This window comes from Monodelphis domestica, chromosome 7 (assembly GCF_027887165.1).
Source record: "Monodelphis domestica isolate mMonDom1 chromosome 7, mMonDom1.pri, whole genome shotgun sequence".
NCBI classification, from domain to species: domain Eukaryota; kingdom Metazoa; phylum Chordata; class Mammalia; order Didelphimorphia; family Didelphidae; genus Monodelphis; species Monodelphis domestica.
In genome coordinates this window covers 173,834,953-173,858,770 of record NC_077233.1, presented here as the reverse complement: position 1 = coordinate 173,858,770, position 23,818 = coordinate 173,834,953, and the positions used below count along the sequence as shown (strand labels likewise).

Genomic DNA, 23,818 nt, shown 5'->3' with positions numbered 1-23,818 from the left:
CCCAGAAGCAACGGTGCTGTAGCTGAGCCTTGAAAAAAGACCCGGCCTCTTAGGGCTGGGCAAAGATGGTGGACAGGCTGGGAGAAGGCCAGGAGGAGCCATAGGGAATGCCAAGTGCAGAGAACAGCTGGCAGCCCACTTTGTTTGGAGCTTAGAGAGGATGATGGGAACTCAGGAACATGAAATAACTGTGGAAGCCGAGGTGGAGCCAGACTGTGAGAGGCTTTAGAGGTCAGGCTGAGAGATCTGTGTTTCCCCCACAGGATAATAGGGATTTTTTGGAGATCCTTTGGGGATTTTTGAAAAGGGGAAGCTATGTGATTCAGCGGATAGAGTGCCAGGCCTGGAGTTGAGAGTACCTTTGGTTTAAGCTGCACTCAGATACTTCCGGGGCAAGTCATTTAATCCCCATTGCCTAGCCCTCACCCTCCGCTCTGTCTTGAGTTGTTACTAGGGCAGAAAATAAGGGGTTTTGTTTTGTTTTGTTCTTAAGGAAAAAGGGAGGAGAAAAACTCCAGAACCTTTTAGGCCTGTTCATTCGCTGATTGACATGTTTCATGTTCATGTTTCATTTAGCGGAACTGTGGCAAACGGAATTCTCTGGGCCTCATTTCCGTCATTTGCAGATTGGATGACTTCTGAGGTCTTCTCCAGCTATAAAACCCTATGAGGTACTGGGGCTGGGGTGGAGGGATGCTTTCATAACTCATAGAACTTTAGAGCCAGGAGGAGTCAGCAACTAGTCCAATTCCCTTTGTTTATAAATGAGGAAAATGACTTGTCTGAGGTCCTACAACCAGTCAGTGGCAAAGCCTGTCCTACTGCTGCTACTCAGTCCACGAGCATTTATGAATCGCCTGCTATGTGCTGGGCACATAGAAAGGCAAAAGCAGTCCCTGTTCTGTAGGAGCTCACCCTCTAAGGGGAGAGCCAACATGCAAACAACTGGACAAACAAGATAGATACAGGGGAAACTGGAGGTAATTTCAAGGGAAAGGCACTAGTATTAAGGAGGACTGGCCTCCTCTTTACTGTGTCTACTATTAAGACTGGATTTATGATTTGGGTTCTCCCCACTTTTATGGCTTTCACACCTTTTGCCCCTAATTAGTGGTTTTTCCATAAATATTTAACAACCAGGTCTTGGGGTGGGGGATGTTTCACATAATATTTTTTTACTTTTCTTACACTCTTACCGTCTACCATAGAATCAGGCAGAAGAGTGGTAAGAGCTAGGTCATGGGGATTAAGTGACTTGCCCAGGGTCACAGAGCGAGGCAATGTCTGATGTCATATTTGAACTCAGGACCTCCTGTCTCCAGGTCTGGCTCTTTATCCACTGAGCCACCTAACTGTCCCCTTTAATCTGCATTTTTTTCTTTCACTATTTTAAGTCTAGTCAATCAACAAAATCAGTCAAGCCCTGATTTGCTGATTTCTGAGGTGTAAAGATGCTCATACACAAAAATTTAACAATTGGTTCTCCCTAGCCTGTTTGAGCTGACTCCAACACACCCTCGAACTCTAACCCAATTTCTCAGATAGTCTTTGATGTTGCTATTAGCCTCCTGTAATTCCTGATGCAAGTGCCTAATGAGGGAAGAGAATCCAATTCTCCTGGCAGAGTTGGTTAGCTGCCAGGGAAAGGCATACTCTACCAACTTCTTCTGGGCCTGAGCTTTAGCCCTCCAAGGAAAAGGTGTCCCACCTTTGAATCCACATCGATGAAAAGCTTGTGCAGCACCTTCTGCCAGTCATGCTTATTGATAGACATCTTCTTCATCATGTTCCCCATCATTTCACTTAATTGAACTATTGCAAGATCCAGGTCCGCCCGGTTTGCTTTGAAGGCCAGGGCACTCTTATCTGCTTTCTGGTGAGAGAGACAAGTCAGAGGTTTTGCAGTAATAAGAGGATTGGAGAGATGGGAGAGAATTCAAGAAAGATGTCTGCTTTTGCCCATCTGCTAAGGCTACTGGGATTGAAGCCCATGCTTTCCAGCTTTTGCAATTCGTGGGGCACCTGTGAACTCTTTAGGAGACTCTCCGGTGCTTTTCTCACCCCATCTCAGTCCAGGCATCTGTCGTCCTATTCCCACACCTTCCCTGTCAGGCACAACACAGCACACACTGATACTAGACTCACAGACACATTCACCCTTCTCTCTGCAGCATAATCCTACCCAGTCTGCCCTCCTCGTCACAAATTGGCAAAGGGCAGTGAGGAAATACAAGAGTTAGGACACACTGCACCATAGTTTGGAGCACCACTGTTACTCCAAAAATAAAAATAAAAATCAGGATATAAAAAATCAGATTACCTGTATAAATTCAGTGATATCAGGGGTCACACAAGAAAGCCTGGACCATTTCACCTCAATACACTAGACTATTGACCTTTTCGATGAAAATCAATTAAAAAAACACAATTTGCATAATAATATATTTGCTTATTGAGTACTTCCAATATAATCATCATTTATCCAATTTGTAGTCTGTGTCTTGTCAAGCCAATATATGTGCAAATTGTTTTTCTTGTATTTTGCAAATTGTATGGATGGCTTCTAGCTTCTTATTTGTGTTTTTGAAATACCTTACCTGCTTTTGAGCACTTTAAGGATTCTTGCTTTTAAAAAGGACTCTGGACATAATTAGCATCCTGAAAACTTGCACTAAAGCCACACCTAGACCCTATCGGAAAGAGACTGCCCTGAAAGTAGTTTTTCTCACCCAGAATTCCATCTCCCACCAGACCTTGACTGTATTTGTTGACTGCGATCCTGTTTAACCAGTTCTGACCACCCCATTATGGCCTAATGCCAGCTTGGGTTATGCTGACCTTGTTTATGCCCTACCTCTTGGAACTGAACCTGGAATTTGCTCTTAATGTTTTGAATTTGTTTTTAGCTAAAAAATCCTTTAGGTGGTCAAAATGCAAGTAAAATTTGAGACATCAAGAACCAAGCAGAAACCCTTTGCAGGCTCTTAATCACAAAACTAGGTATTTAATAAAGGCCACTAAAAAACACCCAAAATAACACACACAAAAATGCTCAAGGATACAGTGAATTGTAGGGTGAAATGTTCTTACGCAATCATTTTTAGGTAAATTGGTTATTCTTGTTCCGCACAACTGAAGGCTCACCAGGCAAGTAAAGGTGAAGGGAGGGACTGCTGCCCTTGACTGTACTGGACAAAACTGGAGTGAAATCAGATCTCTGGGCTTACTTCTATTTCCCAGATCTTCAGGATCTGGGGTACTGAAATCCCCGACCCAAAGGGAAGGAAATAGAGATGACAAAAAGAATTCAGCTCCAGCACTATCTTTGTTCATTAGAGTAAATGCATTCTAAAACTCTTGTTAACAACAACTTGCTAAAAAGGCAGATTAGTCCCAGAACAGCAACTATGCTAAATTTTCCATGAAGGAATTGGTTTGTATTAGCTGTGAAATCTACTAGAGCCAAAAACCAAAACAAAACTGTTTTCTTCTTCTAACTGTTCTATATTTGGGGGAAAAAAGATGACCCATCCCCTATCTCCCATTCCCTGGATTTTATCATTATTCTATTTCAGTCTGAAATGATGTGGCTGCCCTTCTTCCCAGGGAGACTCTTCAGGATGTGTTGGTAGGATAGGGTGGGCTTGGTCAGGAGAATATCAATCACTTGCTCACCTCTCTCATTTGTTCTTCCATCTCAATTTTATCTGCCTTTTTGATTTCTAGTTGTCTCAACACATTTTGGATGTCCTAAATTCAAAGAAAAGAGCAGGTTATTCTTTTTTGTGAGATTTTAGAGGGTCTGCTTATTGAAGGCTTGGACTCAGAGGGTTTACTATCCCCAAATTCCAAGAGCAAGGCTATGTCCTGCTATGCTTTTGGACAGGAGAGAAGTCTCATAGGAACTCTAATCTCAGAGTACTAAGTACATCCTGGCTACTGTGAGGAGAGGGAGGGGCCCTGAAGGTCATTCATTGATTCATCCATTAGGTAACATGGGAAATCCATGGAAAAGCAATATGGTTCCTTGCTAATGGACAAGACTAGCTCCTGGTTAATTTTTTTTTATCCTGTAACTGGGGAGTGGGGTGAGGCAGTGTGTCAAAGATGATTGGTGACTGCACCAGGATGAGTTGTCCATTCAACAGGCTATACAAGAATTAAGGGGAAAGGCTCCTTCCTCTTTTGAGCATGCCTCTTGGGACTTTAGTTCTCCATAAGGTTTCCAGAAATGTTGGTCTTACTTTTCCTCATCCCATCAGCAATGGCAGCTATATGAGCCCCAGAAACATGGTCTTGCTGAGGTGAGCCCTTAAGATGGGACTCCAAGTCTCTAAATGCCTTTTCTCTTTAATATTTCTTTCCTTGAGTTCAGGTCACTGAACAGCAATCCTGGGAAATGGACATTTCCAGCCAAAGAGGAAAGAAAAATCAGAAGTTCCTGAGTCAGTTTTGGCTGCCCAATGATTAGTGTTTCCTGTAACTGTGTTGCTTCTTAGAGATGTCTGACAAAATTGTCTTTTCCTCCCAAGAGAGTATCCATCTCCAAGAAGCAATACCTCCATGACACTTAGTGGCCATTACTCTTGGACACAATCTCTAGTCATAGAGGCAAATCAGAAGTTGCTGTATTATTGCAGAATTAAATGTGTTTTGTTGATACTGACTTGTTTTTATGTAATAGTCATTTCTTGAAATATTCCTCTTCCTCTCCCTATCAAAATTGGAATCTTCATTATAACAAAGAACATTAGTTAAGCAAAGATACCTGAGAAACGTATCTAGATGACTGTAGATAAAGAGTCAGACCTTGGGAGGACCCAAATTCAAATTTGACTTCAGACACTTCTTAGCTGGACCCTGGACAGCGTTGCCCAATTACCTAGCCCTTACTTTTCCTTTGCCTTAGAATGGATTCTTAGTATCCCTTCTAAGAAAGAAAGTAAGGGTTTAAAAATAAACCAAACCTGATATAAAGGTGATCCCATACCAGAAATTTGTACAATCTGTAATCAAGCAACTGGGGCAGAGATCCCAGCCAATAACTATTTATTAAAGAGACCTGGTTCCCTTCAACAACTAGGATCCTAGATCTTTCTCATAATCTGAGGCCCCTCCATTTTCCAGAGTACAAGTTTTATAACCTTCAAGTCCCAGAAAATGCAGATGATACAGCACAAAATACAAAATCTCATTGATCGGGGCAGCTAGGTGGATCAGTGGATAGAGATCCAGTGGGGATGAGAAGTCCTGGGTTCAAATATGATTTCAGGCACTTCCTAGCTCTTTGACCCTAGGCAAGTCTCTCAGCCTCAATTGCCTAGCCCTTACAGTACTTCTGCCTTAGAACCAATACTTAATATTGATTCTAAGATAGAAAGTAAGGACTTTTTCATTAGAACATCTGTATTATGCAGTACTCAGATGATCCAGGGTGAAGATCCAGAGGTCTTTCTTGAACATGGTGAAACTTATCAAATCAAATAGATGGTCCTCTAGGACATTTTGAGGGTCAGGCAAGTATGTGTCTTGACAATTTTTAAATCTATCATAAGAAAGAATAAGTTCAATTTATATAACCCAATCCAACTACTCCTAAACTCTGTTATTATAGCAATATATTAAGATTAATTATCTTTAACTGTATATTAATGTCTATTAATACAAAAGAAATAATCACTACCCCTATGGAATCACAATAAATTGGATAATACTGATTAGGAATTAGCATAAGTATAAAATCATTGATTTAGCATGGGTAGGAGTCTACTCAAATAGGGGAGGGATCATATTTCTCACACCATCTTTGAGTCATCTTCTGCCCAAGGACCCCAAGTTGCTCTCCTGAGGGCATAAGGGGTCTATTTGGATCCCCCAGACCTAGACATTACTAAGGCTTTGGGCCTGGGGATGACCCCAGGGCTTATTTTTAGTCCCTCAGGAATTATTAAGGGGATTGAACCTCCTAGAAACAATTTGGATCAGTTCAGTCAAGGTCATATATTTTAGCTATATTGAGAGAGAAAGAATCAAAGAAGGGATAAGACCTTTACTTAAAATAGATGGGAGGATGACTGACAGAGGGAAGGCAGAACTGCATTATCTATAGTTTCTATTTTCCCTGCTAAGGAGAATGAATTCCCCCCCCCCCAAAAAAAATACCTGAATGACTATGAACAAGTCGACAAATAATAAAAATCAATACTAGTGAGTTCATAACCAAGATAACTAAGGAGAAGAGATACTAAGGGAGTACTTGGCTGATGAATTCAAGTCACATAGACCAAATTAACTACATGACGAGTTCTGAAAGATTGTTTGTGTTGTTATGTTGGGAGGATGGAAATTCAAGTCTAGCCACTGAGTGGCCCTGGTTAAGTTCCTTAACCCCAATTGCCTAGCCCTAGTTGAATCACTGTTAATGATATTTAAAAGATTGTGGAAACCCAAAGAGATAATGGACAAAAAAACTTGTACAAAAATATTCATAGCTGTGCTCTTTGTGGTGGCCAAAAATTGGAAAACGAGGGGATGCCCATCAATTGGGGAATGGCTGAACAAATTGTGGTATATGTTGGTGATGGAATATTATTGTGCAAAAAGGAATAATAAAGTGGAGGAATTCCATGGAGACTGGAACGACCTCCAGGAAGTGATGCAGAGCGAGAGGAGCAGAACCAGGAGAACATTGTACACAGAGACAAACACACTGTGGTATAATCGAACGTAATGGACTTCTCTATTAGTGGCAGTGTAATGTCCCTGAACAATCTGCAGGGATCTAGGAGAAAAAACACTATCCATAAGCAGAGGACAAATTGAGGGAGTAGAAACACTGAGGAAAAGCAACTGCCTGACTACAATGGCTGAGGGGACATGACAGAGGAGAGACTCTAAATGAACACTCTAATGCAAATACTAACAACATGGCAATGGGTTCGAATCAAGAACACATGTGATACCCAGTGGAATCACGCGTTGGTTACGGGGGGTGGGAGGGAGGAAAAGAAAATGATCATTGTCTTTAATGAATAATGCATGGAAATGATCAAATAAAATACTATAAAATTAAAAAAAAAAGATTGTGGAAAGTAGGAAAGATGCCATAAGACTAAGGAAGAGCAATGTTGTACTGATTGCCAAAAAAAGGGAAAAGAACAGAGGTATAAGGTTTAAATGTAGTCGCCAATATTTATTATATCTTGAGTCAGAAATTTATTTACAAATATTTATAAAACAATAGAGAAATGTGAAGAAGTTAGAGAGATTATCCATCTTAATCCAGGCAGAGATTAATTAGCTCTCAACTAGGAAGGTCAGTAGTGAGTAACCATGCAGCCTCCTCCAAGATGGAAGCTAATCTCTCCAGAAACTAGGAAAGGAGTCAGCCTTTCACTCATCCTACAAAGTAGTCCAAGAGTCAGAGTACAAGTTGAAGCTAGAGCCCTGAGCCTGGAGTAAGGAAAACCTAGATTCAAAATTGGCATCAGACACTTACTAGCTGTGTGACTCTGAACAAGTCACATAACCTTTATCTGCTTCCATGCAGACCTGACACATACATTGTAGGGACTGAAAATTTAACACTAGCCTGAACCTTCTTATGGCACCCTCTGATTGAACTGAAATGCAAACAAAGACTTGTTTTTATATAAACAAGCCTCTTAAGGGGTAGAGGACCAAGAGTGGGGCAGAGAAGATAGTGGATATGCAGAACTTTGCCTCCATTCCAAAGGTCAGGCAACAACCCCCCGTGCAGAAGACCAGTCTCTTACCCAGAGTGAGGTTGGAATTCTCCATTTGGAGGGGTTTTGGAAAGGGACATCACTAAGAGCATAAAGTGAAGTAGCAGGAGGAAGTGGGGGATTTTGGGCTGGGAATTCCATGAGAGAAGGTGTGTCTAGGCCTGGCTCCTAGCAGCTCTCATCTCTCTCTTTTTTTTTTTTAATTTTTAAACATTATTTTATTTGGTCATTTTCATACATTATTCATTGGAAACAGAGATCATTTTCTTTTCTTCCACCCCCCCCCCCCCCCGGCCACCCTTCCCCTAGCCTACACACGATTCCACTGGGTATCACATGTGTCCTTGCTCCAAACCCATTTCCTTGTTGTTGATATTTGCATTAGGGTGCTCATTTAGCGTCTCTCCTCAATCATATCCCATCCACCCCTGTAGTCAAGCAGTTGCCTTTCCTTGGTGTTTTTACTCCCACAGTTTGTCCTCTGCTTGAGGATAGTGTTTTTTTCTCATAGATCTCTACAGATTGTTCAGGGACATTGCATTGCCATTAATGGAGAAGTCCATTGCGTTTGATTGTACCACAGTGTGTTTGTCTCTGTGTACAATGTTCTCCTGGTTCTGCTCCTCTCGCTCTGCATCACTTCCTGGAGGTCGTTCCAATCTCCATGGAATTCCTCCACTTTATTATTCCTTTTAGCACAATAGTATTCCATCACCAACATATACCATAATTTGTTCAGCCATTCCCCAATTGAAGTGCATCCCTTCATTTTCCAATTAGCTTTCATCTCTTAACCTGACTCTTGGAAGAGGCTGCTAAAGGAATGGCTGGCCACACATGGATGGTATTCTCTTTCTCTGGCCTGCTATTAATTATTAATAAATAATTATAAATTAAGGTACAGTCTCCAGAGAATATTTAACCTTAACAGCATTTTATGAATTCATGTTTCCTTCCTCTTCCCCCTTGAGTCATATCGATGGTCCAAGCTATATCAGAGAAATAGCTTATTTTTACAAAGTCTGGCATGACTTGTGACTGGTGCTTTGAGCTCATGGACAGCCCCAAACCTTGGCTCAATCAACCTTGATTATTGTTCCCTGAAGGCTAATGTTCCATGGTCCTCCACTGCCACATCCCATTGTTTAAGAAAAGTTTAAAAACATCCTTGATATGTTTCTTCAACTCTCCTGGATGATGGTTATCTTTAGTCTGGAACCCATGCCTACCTGTATATGGTACAGGAGAGTTCCATAATTGGGACTGGTACCCAGCTCTGGCAGCTAGGTAGTAAAATGGATAGAGTGCTGAACCTGGAGTTAGAAGACTCATCATTGTTTCCCACAAAGGTTTATGTGCTTGGACAGCTTTATAGGCTCACCATTAAACTGTATATCACAGAGTTGACTATAGCCATTCTTTATTCACATTGGTTTTTAGTTGTACATAGTTAAGCTGGTCTTTAGATAATTTTTTTAAATTATTGTGAACCTGAAAACATCAATAAACATGAACATTTTCTTACATAAAAGGGGGATTCTATGTAATGCTATGAATATAATGTTGTCTATCCTTTGATTTTGAAGAGGACCAATGGTGATGTCTTGATTTGCTCATAAATTAGATTTAAGTGAAACTGAGTTGCATGAAGTCATCAACTTCATTATTCCTTCCAGAGTCATTGAAGTCTAGTGGCAAGACAAGAGTCAAAAATATATCTTGAGGGATGGAGACAAGATCCATCTGATTTCTACCAAATTACCCTCCAAAAAGGAATTATATATAATGCCTCAAAATAAATTCTGGAGCAGCATAACCCACAAAAAGACAAGGTTATGTAATTTTTCAGCCCAAAATAATTTAGAAGGCTGGCACAAGGGATCTAGTGTACTGAGTAGAGGTGGAGCACAACATGAAAGCGCAGGCTCTACAGAGGCAATAGGCCTTGGGCACCACTAAAGCATCAGTCATGGCTTCTAAAACTCTCTGCCACAAATGGGAAGGGGAGTCAGACCACTGCTTAGAAGTAGATTACAGGGGTCTATTTGCTGGCTCTGAGGAAGACCTTTGTCCAATTGCCCATACATAGAATCAGGTCACAGTCCTGGAGTGCTATTGAAGGTTGAGAAGGAGCACCAGCATATTCTAGTACTTGGGGTGACAGGGTAGCAGAGGGTCCTGGTCACATAAAAGAATGCTTGGGGTCATTCACAAACCAGAGTATATAGGTCAGGAGAGTATTAACTACACCTTGCCTTGGAAGAACTGAAAGCAGACAGATCCCCTGTGCCAGCTCTGAAGGTAACTGCACAAAGGACCTGAAACTTGGAACAGTGCTCCCTTCATCACAGATATAGAACCTGAATTTAACAGTTTTTTAAACTAAAAGAAAAGAAAAAGTCAGGAAAATGAGCAAACGGAAAAAAGAAACTCATCATAGAAAGTTATTTTGGTGACAAGTTAGACCTAAACTCAGAAGACAACAAAATCTACTACATCCAAAGCTTCCAAGAAAAATATTAATTGTTCTCAAGCCCAAAAAAGAATTAATGGAGAGGCTCAAAAAAGGACTTTAAAAGTCAAATAAGTAGAAGAAAAACTGGGAAAAGAAATGAGACTGATACAGGAAAATCATGGAAAAAGTCAACATCTTGGTAAAGAAGGCACAAAAAAATAGTTAAGAAATTAACACTTTAAAAAAAAAAACAGAAAAATCCAGTTACTTAAAAAGGTACAAAAATCCAAAGAGAAGAATCCCTTAAAAAGCAGAATTGGGCAAATGAAAAAAGATGTACAAAAATGCACTAAAGAGAAAAACTTCTTGAAAGACAGAATTGGCACTTTGTAAGAAGAGGTACAAAAATTCACTGAACAAAAGAACTTTTTACAAAGTAGAATTGGTCAAATGGGAAAGGAGGCACAAAAGATCATTCAAGAATATGATATTCCAGAGGGCAAAGGAACTAGGACTCCAACCAAGAATCACTTATCCAGCAAAATAGCATAATCCTTCCAGGGGAAAAATGGGTATTCAATGAAATAGGGGACTTTCAAACATTCTTGATGAAAAGACCAGAGTTGAATGGAAAATTTGACTCTTAAATACAAGATTCAAAAGAATCATAAGGTAAATAGGAAAGAGAAATAAAAAGATATTCAACAAGGTTCAACTATGTATATCCCTACATGTGGAGATGATTCTTGCAACTCCAAAGAACTTTGTTATTCTTAGAGTAGTTAGAAAAAAAATATATAAACAGAGGGCAAAGGGTGTGAGTTGAATATGATGGGATGATATAAAAAACAAAATAAGATAGACGCATGAGAAAGACAAATGCATTGGGAAGAGGGAGAAGGGAAAAAATAGATGGGGGTAAATTATTGCACATAAAAGAGGCATGAAAGAACATTCACAATGGAGGCGAAGATGGGGTGTGGGGGTGTGGAAAGGAAAACTGAAGCAAGTTTTGGAATTTCTGCCACTCAGGTGGAACAAATAGCAGTTGGGATGTTAGAGAGAAGATATTGACAAGAATGACAGTTGGTGGGGGGAGGGGAACTTGGAGAGGGACAGTTGGTCTCAGGACTCTCTGTTCCTTGGACTGGAAGGAGCACTCTCTCCCTATCTCTGGATAGAAGTACCTCTATTCCTGGATATTTCCCAACTAGGTGCTCTACCTAGATTCTTGTGATCATGTCATTGGACAAAAGGATTTAAGGGGAGCAGTTTGAACTGTAAGGCTGGTCTTTAGGGGTGTCAGCCTGAAGGGACAGGCCCAACCAGCTCTGAAGATCAGAACCTTTTCTTCCTCTTGCTGTCTATTGCTAAGACTTTGAACTTAAGCTAGCACAGGCACAGGAATAGCTAGCACATACAGGAATAAAAGAAACCTTCCACCAGCCTGTGAGGCCTGGCCTCAGCTCAAAAGCTGAGAGAGACTCAAACCTGATCTAGGGCAATCCTGATTCCCTCTTCTCTGACACCTTCCCAATCCAAACTTGTTATTAAAATTCATCTTTATTTAAATAACTGCAGTCAGATAAGAGGACTAACATTTTAGGGAACATAGAGGGAGCTAAACCCAAGGACAGCCATTCAACCATAAGCAGTTCTTATCGGACCCCTGCTGGGTAACCTTGGTTGGGGGGAGGCTTGTCCTTCAGAGGGGTCCGTGGTACCCGCTCTGGGGTATTTTCAACATCAATCAATAGAGAAGACATCCCCTCAGGCTATCATAGGTGGCCCATTTCTCGGGAAACCCAATTTTTTTTTAATTTTATAGTATTTTATTTGATCATTTCCATGCATTATTCATTAAAGACAAAGATCATTTTCTTTTCCTCCCTCCTACCCCCCCATAGCCAACGCGTGATTCCACTGGGTATCACATGTGTTTTTGATTCGAACCCATTGCTATGTTGTTAGTATTTGCATTAGAGTGTTCATTTAGAGTCTCTCCTCTGTCATGTCCCCTCAGCCATTGTAGTCAGGCAGTTGCTTTTCCTCAGTGTTTCTACTCCCTCAGTTTGTCCTCTGCTTATGGATAGTGTTTTTTCTCCTAGATCCCTGCAGATTGTTCAGGGACATTACACTGCCACTAATAGAGAAGTCCATTACGTTCGATTATACCACAGTGTGTTTGTCTCTGTGTACAATGTTCTCCTGGTTCTGTTCCTCTCGCTCTGCATCACTTCCTGGAGGTCGTTCCAGTCTCCATGGAATTCCTCCACTTTATTATTCCTTTTTGCACAATAATATTCCATCACCAACATATACCACAATTTGTTCAGCCATTCCCCAATTGATGGGCATCCCCTCGTTTTCCAATTTTTGGCCACCACAAAGAGCACAGCTATGAATATTACAAGTCTTTTTGTCCATTATCTCTTTGGGGTACAGACCCAGCAGTGCTATGGCTGGATCCAAGGGTAGACATTCTTTTATCGCCCTTTGTGCATAGTTCCAAATTGCCCTCCAGAATGGCTGGATCAGTTCACAACTCCACCAGCAATGAATTAATGTCCCGACTTTGCCACATCCCCTCCAGCATTCATTACTTTCCATAACTGTCATGTTAGCCAATCTGCTAGGTGTGAGGTGATACCTCAGAGTTGTTTTGATTTGCATCTCTCTGATTATAAGAGATTTAGAACACTTCTTCATGTGCTTATTAATAGTTTTTATTTCTTTATCTGAAAACTGCCTATCCATGTCCCTTGCCCATTTATCAATTGGGGAATGGCTTGATTTTTTGTACAATTGATTTAGCTCTTTATAAATTTGAGTAATTAAACCTTTGTCAGAGGTTTTTATGAAGATTTTTTCCCAATTTGTTGTTTTCCTTCTGATTTTAGTTACATTGGTTTTGTTTGTACAAAAGCCTTTTAATTTGATGTAGTCGAAATTATTTATTTTACATTTTGTGATTCTTTCTATGCCTTGCTTGGTTTTAAAGTCTTTCCCCTCCCAAAGGTCTGACATATATACTATTCTGTGTTTACCCAATTTACTTATGGTTTCCTTCTTTATGTTTAAGTCTTTCACCCATTTTGATTTTATCTTGGTGTAGGGTGTCAGGTGTTGATCAATTCCTAGTCTCTCCCACACTGTCTTCCAATTTTCCCAGCAGTTCTTATCGAATAGTGGATTTTTGTCCCAAGACCTGGGATCTTTGGGTTTATCATATACTGTCTGGCTGAGGTCACTTGCCCCCAGTCTATTCCACTGATCCTCTTTTCTGTCTCTTAGCCAGTACCAAATTGTTTTGATGACTGCTGCTTTGTAATATAGTTTGAGGTCTGGGACTGCTAGGCCCCCCTCATTTGTGTTTTTTTTTCATTATTTCCCTGGATATCCTTGATCTTTTGTCATTCCAAATGAACTTTGTTATGGTTTTTTCCAAATCAGTAAAGAAATTTTTTGGTAGTTCCATGGGTATGGCACTAAATAGATAAATAAGTTTGGGTAGGATGGTCATTTTTATTATATTGGCTCGTCCTACCCATGAGCAGTTAATGTTTTTCCAATTGCTCAGGTCTAGTTTTAGTTGTGTGGCGAGTGTTTTGTAGTTGTGTTCATATAGTTCCTGTGTTTGTCTCGGGAGGTAGATTCCTAGGTATGGGAAACCCAATTTTCAAAGCTAGCCTCTCAGCAGGAGTATCTCTATTCTTTTACCTCCCAGGCAGCCATATTCCCTCTCTCCCTTCAACCCCTCCATTTCCTGTTACAAAACCTTCCTTATCCCCTGTACCTCTTCTCTCCTCTACAATTCTTTTAACTTTTACAGGAGAGGAGCATGTGAATTCTCATCAGAATTGGCCCAGTGAGGGAAGAACAAACATGATCAAATGGGTATAGAAGTCTACCTTATCCTGCAGGAAAATAGGAGAGAAAGGGCACAAGAGGAGGGAAATGGGACTGATAAGAGGGCAAATTAGGGGAGACAGAAGTCAGAAACTAAATAGGGGAAAATAATACACAGTAATCATAATTATGCAACATTTTTTACAAGCTCTTCTAATAAAGGCCTCATTTCTCAAATACATAGAGAAGTGAGTTGAATATATTAGAATACAAGTCATTCCACAATTGATAAATGAACAGGTAGTTCTCAGAGAAAGTGATTAAAGCACTGTATAATCATGCAAAAATGCTTTAAATCACTCTTATTTAGTAATTAAATAAATTAAAGCAAATTAAAACAACTGAGGTACCATCCTACATCTATTTGATTGACTATTATGACAGAAAAGGAAAATGACAACTTGGAGGGAATATGGGGAAACTGGGACATGAATGCATTGTTGGGGGAGTTGTGAACTGATTCAGTTATTCAGTGGAGCAATTTGGACCTATGCCCAAAGGGCTATAAAATAATACATACCCTTTGACCCAGCAATATCATTACTGGATTTGTATCTCAAAGAAATTTTTTTAAAGGTGGAGAGGACCTATATATATATATATATATATATATATATATATATATATATATATATATATATATATATAATATTTAAAGCAGCTCTTTTTTTAGGAGATGGGGCACAAATTTTTGGAAAGTGAGGGGACACCCATCAATTGGGGAATGGCTAAGTTATATAATACATGATTGTAATGGAATATTGTTTTGCTCTAAGAAATGACAAGCAGGAGGAGCTCAGAAAAAACTTGAAAAACTACATAAACCGAAGCAGAGTAAAATAAGCAGAACCAGGAGAACATAGTACACAGTGACAGGAATACTTTACAATGAACAACTGTGAATAGCATCTATTTTCAACATTACAAAGATCCAAAAATATCTGAAAGAACTTATGATAAAAAAAATGCCTTCTACTTCCAGAGAAAAAGAACTGAATCTAAATCCAGATGAAAGCAAATGTTTTCCACTTTTATAATTTTTGTCTGTTTGAATTTCTTTCCACAAAATGTTTAATATGGAAAAATGTTTTATATGATTGCACATGTAAAATCTATATAAGATTGCCTACCATCTCAAGGGAGCAGGAGGTTGGGGGGTGGGGGTGGAAATTCCAGATTCAATATTCTTTGAAAAATGTTGGAAACTGTTTTTACATGTAATTAGGGGGCAAGGAGTACATATTAAATATAACATGGTAGTTCCTGCATTGCCCTATTTGTGCCCCCTTCTGAATTTTCTTGTTCTTCTGAAACAGCAACAACAACTTTTTTGGAGGTAGTCCACTGATATCCTTTTCTTCTTTTTTTTAGGATAACTATCACTAATGACCCACCTCCATAACTTTCCTCCTCAAAAAAAATAAATAAATAAAACTTTTCCTTATGACAAATAAGTATAATCATTCAAAACAAATCCATACATTTGCTGTGCCTGAAAATGCATCTTGTTTTATACTTGTAGTCCAACACTTCTCTGCCAATATGTGGGATGCATACTTCATTGTTAGTGTTCTGGATTAAATTGAACTGTTCTGCATGATTAGGGATCTCATTTAGGAGGCAATGTTTTAGGGCTTGAAGAGATCAGAATGTCATCCACAATTGTCACACAAGTATTTATTAAGTGCTTTCCTATGTACCAGGCATTGTGCTAGGTCCTGGGTATAAAAATACAATAAAAAAGAAAAATAATCCTTTCCTTAAGGAGCTTTCATTCTAATGGAGAAAGAACACAAAAAAGGGAACTAAAAAGGGAGAGGCAGAAGAGGGAGTCAGATAGGAAGGCATTGGGGAGCCATGGTTGTCAATCCCAAAGGGTTAGACTCAAAGCTAGGAGAGGAATGCAGAATGCATGATCTGAGGTTTTCCTCAAAATGGAGATTTCAGAAGGAATTCACCAAGGAAGTAGGGGGGAGGGGGACAGGGGGGGAATGTTTAGACTGAGAAGGCCATTGGAATGAAGGTAACTTCTATGGTGAGAAGGCAACTGAGACAGGTGGCAAAGGTCTGAGGAAGAGTCAGAAGCATAGCTGAGAGATTGTTGCTGCATCATGTTTAACTCTTCATGATCCTTTTTGAGGTTTTCTGGACAAAGATATTGGAGAAGTTTGCCATTTCCTTTTACAGCTCATTTTAGAGATGAGGAAACTGAGGCAAGCAGGTTTAAGTGACTTTCCCAGGGTTACACAGTTAGTGACTGAGGCCAGATTTGAATTCAGGAAGAGGAATAAGTCTTCCTGACTTCAGCCCTGTCACTCTGTCCACTGTGCTACCCAACCATTCCAGAGTAGGGAGAAGAATGCAGCAAATAGGAAATACCTTTCCCTTCAGCAATAGTGTCCTTATCTGGGGTATGGAAATAAGCATTTGAATTGAACTGCTATGTGCCAAGCCCTGTGCTATACACTTTTTACAAATATTATCTCATTTGATCTTCAAAACAACACTGGGAAGTAGGTGCTATTCTTATCCCCATTGCCCAGGATCACAATAGCTAATAAGTATCTGAAGTTTGATCTGGGCTCCAGAGTTCCTTCCTCCAGTCCTATCGATTTGTGCTCTATGGTGCCACCTGGGGTATTTATATCTTCTGCCTTTGTCATCTGCTCCATTGCCTCCAGTTCTATTCTCAGCAAATAAGGATCTTGAACCAGGATCTCACATCAGTAGTGAAATTAATATCTTAGATTAATTAACGATCCTGTGATTCTTACCGCCCTGGCCTTCCTTTTCTGTTACTCCATCACCTTTGGCAAAAGAGAGCCACAAAGAACCAAGGACTCCTTTGTGTTCTTTGTTTTCTAGATCACAGTAGCCCAAGAATGGAACCTTTAGAGGCTAATCTACTAGTAAAAGATCCTCTTTGGCATGATGATCTGGAAGATTTCTATTTGAACTGGAAGAACCTCAGTGAACTGATACTAAGTGAAATGAGTAGAATCAAGAGACATTGTACATAGATAGTGAAACATTGTGGAACTATATACAATGTAATGGACTTTACTACTAGTGGCAATGCAATAATCCCGGACATTCCTAAAGGATTTAGGAGAAAGAATGCTATCCACATTGAGAGAAAGAACTGTGGGAGCAGAAGCACTTATCTAAGAAGACTTATCACTTATCACTTGTTTATATGAGTATATGATTTGGGGTTTTGGCTTTAAAAGACTCTGCTCTGTAGCAAAAATGAATAATATGGAAATAGGTATCAAGTGATAACATTTGTACAACCCGGTGAAATTGCTTGTTGGTTGGGGTGGGGGGAGGGAAAGAAAATGAATCATACAAATATGGGAAAATATTTTTAAAATAAATAAATAACATTTTTAAAAGATCCTTTTTGTACCTCTGTATTCTCTCTGGGTTGGTCCTCAGAAAATATACAGTCTGAGGGGGCAGCTGGGTGGCTCAGTGGATTGAGAGCCAGGCCTAGAGATAGGAGGTCCTGGGTTCAAATCTGGCCTCAGACACTTCATAGCTGTGTGACCCTGGGCAAGTCACTTGACCCCCATTGCCTAGCCCTTACCACCCTTACCACTGTGAGCCAATACACAGTATTGACTCCAAGATGGTAGGTAAGGGTTTAAAAAAAATAAAACAAAATATACAGTCTGCTGATGGGCCTATCATAAGAGAGACCTTTCTAACAAAATATAACCTGTGATAAGCTGACAAAGGCTTCAGGAACTCAGAGACAGAGCAATACTTCCTCTACTAGTTTTATACCACAATGAGATCAAAGGAAAAGGAAAAGAACAAATGAGTACAAGACTATTTATAGTAGATTTTTTTGTGTGGTGACAGAATTGGAAACTGAGAGGGTGTCCATCTGTTAGGAAATAGTTGAACAAGTTATGATATATGAATATGATGGAATACTCTCATGCTCTAAGAAATGATGAGCAGGATGCTTTCAGAAAAACCTGGGAAGATTTGTATGACTTGATGCAAAGTGAATAGAACCAGGAGAGTGCTCTGTGTGTGTGTGTGTGTGTGTGTGTGTGTGTGTGTGTGTGTGTGTACAGTAACAGCAATATTGGAAAGGTCAACTGTGAAATATTTTATAACTCTGATCAACACAGTGAGAAACCACAGTTCCAAAGCATGCATGATGTAAAATCATGCACTTCCAGTTAAAAGAACTGATGGTCTCAGAGTGCAGACTGGAACATATTTTTTATTTCCTTTATTGTCCTTGCCCCTTTTTAAAAATACATGACCAAGGGGGCAGCTGGGTAGCTCAGTGGATTGAGAGCCAGGCCTAGAGATGGGAGGTCCTAGGTTCAAATCTGGCCTCAGCCACTTCCTAGCTGTGTGACCCTGGGCAAGTCACTTGACCCCCATTGCCTAGCCCTTACCACTCTTCTGCCTTGGAGCCAATACACAGTATTTACTCCAAGACGGAAGGTAAGGGTTTAAAAAAAAACAAAACATGACCAATGTGGAAATATATTTTTCATGACTTTATATAAACAATGGGTGTCATATTTCTTGCCTTCTCAATGGGTGGGGGAAGGAAGGAAGGAGAGATCTTGAAAATGAAAATAAAAATTAAATTAAATTTTAAAAAATTCAGGGACACTGAACAATTTGCAGGGATCTAGGAGAAAAAAACACCATTCATAAGCAAAGGATAAACTATGGGAGTAGAAACACCGAGGAAAAGCAACTGCCTGAATACAGCAGTTGAGGGGACATGACAGAGGAGAGACTCTAAACGAACACTCTAATGCAAATATTATCAACATAGCAATGGGTTCAAATCAAGAAAACATCTAATGCCCAGTGGATTTACGCGTCGGCTATGGGGGGTGGGGGGGAGGAAAAGAAAATGATCTATGTCTTTAATGAATAATGCTTGGAAATGATCAAATAAAATATTAAAAAAAAATTCAGGGACAGCAAAAAAAAAATTAGGAAAAATATGGAGACGAAAAAGAATCAGAAGGGGACATGGAAGGAAATAGAATATTTTTGGTTACCATCTTGTTAAAGTCCATATATTTACATAAGACATTTTTCATATTAAACTGAAAAAGAACAATCTAATGTTTTGTTGATAGTTACTAAGTTTAGAATAAATAATTGAAAAAGAAAAGAACTAGCTATCCTGACATTTCACATTAAACTCTTTCTGCTATCTCATATAATAAATACTCAAGAGGGAATTTGAATGAAACTATTTCATTTTAGCACTCCTAAGTCACCCTAACACTTTAACCTCTCTTCAAAGGGGCTATTTTTGCCTTTCTTTATATCCCCAGTATGATGCCAGGCACATAGTCAGCCCTTAATAAATGCTGGGCTAACCAACAGTCTAAATAGAATTTTCTAATCCTTTTACTCCATAAGCTTCTTCATATTTGGTACTTATCCTACTCCCAGGCTGACAAATTTCTCTCTCTTGCTTTTCTTTTTTTTATTTAAAAAATTTGTTATTTCTGACATTCCTTTTTTAATTTTAAATTTAATTGCAAAAAAATTTTAATGGTTATATGATTCATATTGTCTCCCTCCCTTCTTCCCTCCTTCCTCCTAGAATTGACAAACAATTCCATTGGGGTATACATATATTATCACTCAAAACCTATTTCTTATTATTTGTTTTTATAATAGAGCAATCTTTTAAAACCAAAACCCCAAATAATATACCTATATAAAAGTGATAAAGCATATGTTTTCTTCTGGCTTTCTACTCCCACAGTTCTTTTTTAAAATGTGGATAGCATTCTTTCTCATAAGTCTGGCTTTCTTTAAAAAATTATTTTTGAGTTCCAAATTCTCTCCCTTCCACTCCTCCCCTAGCCCCATGAGAAGGTAAGCAATGTATTAATTATACATGTAAAATTATGCAAAATATTTTTCCAAATTAGACAAATCACAAAAATAAAGTGAGAAAACTATTCTTCAATTTGCACTCAAAGTTCATCAGTTCTTTTTCTATAGGTGGATATCATTTTTTATCATGAGTCCTTTGAAATTTTCTTGCCTCATTATATATATATATATGTAGATATATAGATATATAGATATATATATATATATATCAGAGTTAAGTCTCACACTTGATCATCATTATAATATTGCTGTTACTTCCTTCCCCCTTCTCCCAGTGCATCTCCCTTTTTCAACCCTTCATTTTTTTTTTTTAGTTTATCCCAACATAATTGATTCATACTCATACCCTCTATTTATGTGAACTGCTTTTAACTGCCCTAATAATGATAAAGTTCTTAGGAATTACATGACTCATTTTCCTATGTAGGAATATAAATAGTTTAACCCTCCTGAGTCTCTTATGATTTCTCTTTCATGTTTGCCTTTTCATGCTTTTCTTGAGTCTTATGTTTGAATGTCAAAATTTCTATTCAGCTATGATCTTTTTATTAAGAATTCTTGAAAGCAATCTTTTTTCTTTTATTAAATATGCATTTTCCCCTGATGGATTATACTTAGTTTTGCTGGATAGTTTATTTTTGGTTGCAATTCTGGTTCCCTTACCTTATAGAGTATTATATTCTAAGCCTTCCTCTTCTTTAATGTGGAAATTTCTAAATATTGAATGCTCCTTTGAATTTGAATTGTCACTTTCTTCCATATTTACTCCCTGACCTCTGACCTCTCAAATTTGGCTATAATATTCTTTAGGGTTTTCATTTAGGGATCTCTTTCAGAATGGATTCTTTCAATTTCTATTTCGGATCTAAGATATTGGGGGCAATTTTCCTTTATGATTTCTTGAAATATGATGTCTACATTATTTTTTTGATCATGGCTTTCAAATAATTCTTAAATTCTCTCTCTTCGATGTATTTTCTAGGTCACTTGCTTTTCCAATGAAATATTTTCTTCTATTTAAAAATTTCTTTTGACTTTGTTTTTATTGTTTCTTGATGTCTCAGTTGCCCAGTTCTAATTTTTAAAGAATTGTTTTCTTCACTGAGCTTTTGTACTTCTTTTTCTATTTGGCCAATTCTGCTTTTTAAGAAGTTCTTTTCTTCAGTGAATATGGTAACTTTCTTATTATTAGGCTCATTCAAATCACTAGGCCAAATTGGGCAAAAAATAAGGTATTTTCTTAAAAAATTTTCTACCTCTTTTACCAAGCTAATTCTCTTTTCATAATTTTTTACAGCCCTCTCATTTATCTTCCCATTCCCCCTCCCCCCCAACAAATCATCTCTTGCTTTTGTTCTCCCAGGAATTCTTATTGGGCTTGTGTCCAATTCAAATTATTTCTTTGAGACTTCAGTTGAAATTGTTTTCACATTGTTGTCTTCTGAGTTTGTCTTGATCTTCCCTGTCACCAAAGTAGATTTTTATGGTTAAGTTCTTTTGTTGTTGTTGTTATTTGCTCATTTTCCCAGCCTACTTCTTGATTTCTAACTTTATAGTTAGTTGGTCTCTGCTCACTCATGAGTGGAAAGGCACTGTTCAACCTTCATGGTTTTTCATTCTGATGTTTTCAGAGTGAGTTTTGGGGGTTTCCAGTTTTCAGTGTTTCTAAAGTCTTGTAATCAGGGAGAGGTGTGGTCATTGTGCTTCTCATCTCCTAGTTTCTAGAAGGGCCCTTGATCCTCTATAGCTGCAAGCTCTTATACTCACACCTTTTAGCCCTAGAATTGTGACTAGGTCCTCTACTCTCCAATAGCTACAAACCTTAGAACTGCAACTTGGGACTGACCACAAGCACTCTTCTCTGCCCAGGAACTGTAACCCAGAGCTGTATATGCTTAATAGAGTTGCCAATAATTGCCAGCTGAACCCAATGCCAGCAGATAGTCCCCTGAAATTTTTTTCTGACCAATTGTCCAATCTCCTCACCATTTCTGGGCTGAGAGTTCTCAAAATTGCTTTTTAGCAACCTCTAATGTACATTGCTGGTGTTATTACTATGTAGCCTCTATGTCAGCCCCAATTCTGGTATCACAGATCTTTCTTGTCAACCATCTAAGTTGTGTTATGATGGGAAAATGTCTCACTCTGACCTTTTATTGGCTTTGATACTCCAAAAGGCATCTGAATACTCTTTCATCTAAATCTCTGGTCTTTCAGTCCATTACCTGTTTTGATATCAGCTCTCTCCTTTTACCCCTTTCTTTCTCTCCCTCCCTGTAGTTAATCAGTTAAATAAGGCATTTTCCTCTATTCTTGAATACTTGCCCCCTAGTTCTTTTTTCTGTTTTATGATCTAATCCTCAACCCTGGATCAACTTCAGTATTTGTCTTTTTACCTTATATTCAAGTTCTGACAAAAACTGCTAGATGAAGTCAAACAATTATACTTGCTGAGTTCACTAGAAATTTGTTATCAAAACTAAGCTATGTCTATGATGCTTTTAGAGCAATCTTTTTTTTTTTATCATATAGCTCTCTCTCCTTTTCTACCTTTAGAACCTCAGTTCTACTCTTCAGCTAAGCTCTTCTTAGCAGATAACTTTATTTAATATTTTATTTTTAAAAATGAGACCATTCCTCATAGATTTTTAATCTCCCTTTCTCTAACTTTTCACCCTAACTTCAGAGGATGAGAAGGCTCTCCTCCTCTAAGTGTCTTTGATTATATTACCTCTTGCCTAATCTCTAATCCCCGATTTCTTATTACTAGTTCCCTCCATGCTGTTTACAAACATGCTCAGGTTTCCCCTCAGGTTTCCCCTATCTAAAACAAAAAGAAACAAAAATCTTTACTTTCCTTAATAAAAACTTCTTTGATTGTTCAATTTCTAGGATTTTTTTTTGGTAAAAAGGAGCAAAGGTATAATAATAGCCAGGAAGAGTGAATCAAATTCTTTGTCTCTCAATCAATAACTTTTAAGTTAATCAATCAAAAACTGAAGTACCCTGCTTAGTACCTTAACAGTCACTAAATATGAGAGTTCACAAGTCATTTGCTAGAGTAGGTGACAACTCTAGAGGCCACTGACCACCTCCTGGGAAGTGCTAGGCAAATTGAAAGACTGTGATTGGTTCCCGTAAAGTGGAGGAGCAACAGGAAGGGACATGGAGAAAACTGCTTTAAAAAGGCCAACTCAGTCATTCACTCTGCATTGGTGAGCCAGACTGGAGGAGGAGACTCTTTCCCTGGATCCTGTGTTGGCTTGCAGTAGTGAGTGGAGTGATTCCTTCCTTGGTTCTTTGGTGAGAAGGAGACCCTTTCTGCTCCTTGGCACTTTGGTGGGACACTCCCTTTAGCGTGAGTTCTGGTAAGATTCTTGGCAGTCTTAGCCTCATGTGCACCGAAGGTTCTCGGGGGATTCTTCAGCGTCTCCTGGCTCTTCAGATTTTGGCTTCCTAATTAGGATTTTGGATTCTGGTGAGATTTACTTTTGCATTTTCATTTTCATCTGGAGACATTAGGATCAAACTCAGGGTATTGGTAGCTAGGCACTACTTTCTGTCTCTTGACAAGCAACACTGCTTGCTATTAGAGTCCTGTCTCCCATGGTTTTTGTTATTATATACTTTTCCCTGATAATATGTTTTTTGACCCTTCCCATCTATCTTATTTTGGTCCTGTTCATAGTGATGTTTCATAGGGCAGTTTCTTACTATGTGTGATGAAACACTATTGTGTGCAAGAAATTATGAAGGGCACAGTTTCAGAGAAACCTGAGGAATTTGTATAAATTGATGCAGAGTGAAA

At 38.9% G+C, this 23,818-nt stretch overlaps 1 protein-coding gene across 2 annotated transcripts in view; it reads right to left on the bottom strand.

Moving 5' to 3' along the window:
• The window catches only part of C7H16orf96 (chromosome 7 C16orf96 homolog), a 90,768-nt gene that overhangs the window by 16,257 nt on the left and 50,693 nt on the right, over window positions 1–23,818 (bottom strand). For both annotated transcript variants that reach the window (XR_008913612.1, XM_056806105.1), the window contains exons 9-10: window positions 3,676–3,750; window positions 1,709–1,873 (exon numbers count right to left, since the gene is read on the bottom strand). Coding sequence is in view for 1 of the 2 variants with exons in the window: in XM_056806105.1 (XP_056662083.1) it covers window positions 1,709–1,873; window positions 3,676–3,750 (240 nt within the window). In the remaining variant the exon portion in view is untranslated. The remainder of the gene's footprint in view (window positions 1–1,708; window positions 1,874–3,675; window positions 3,751–23,818) is intronic.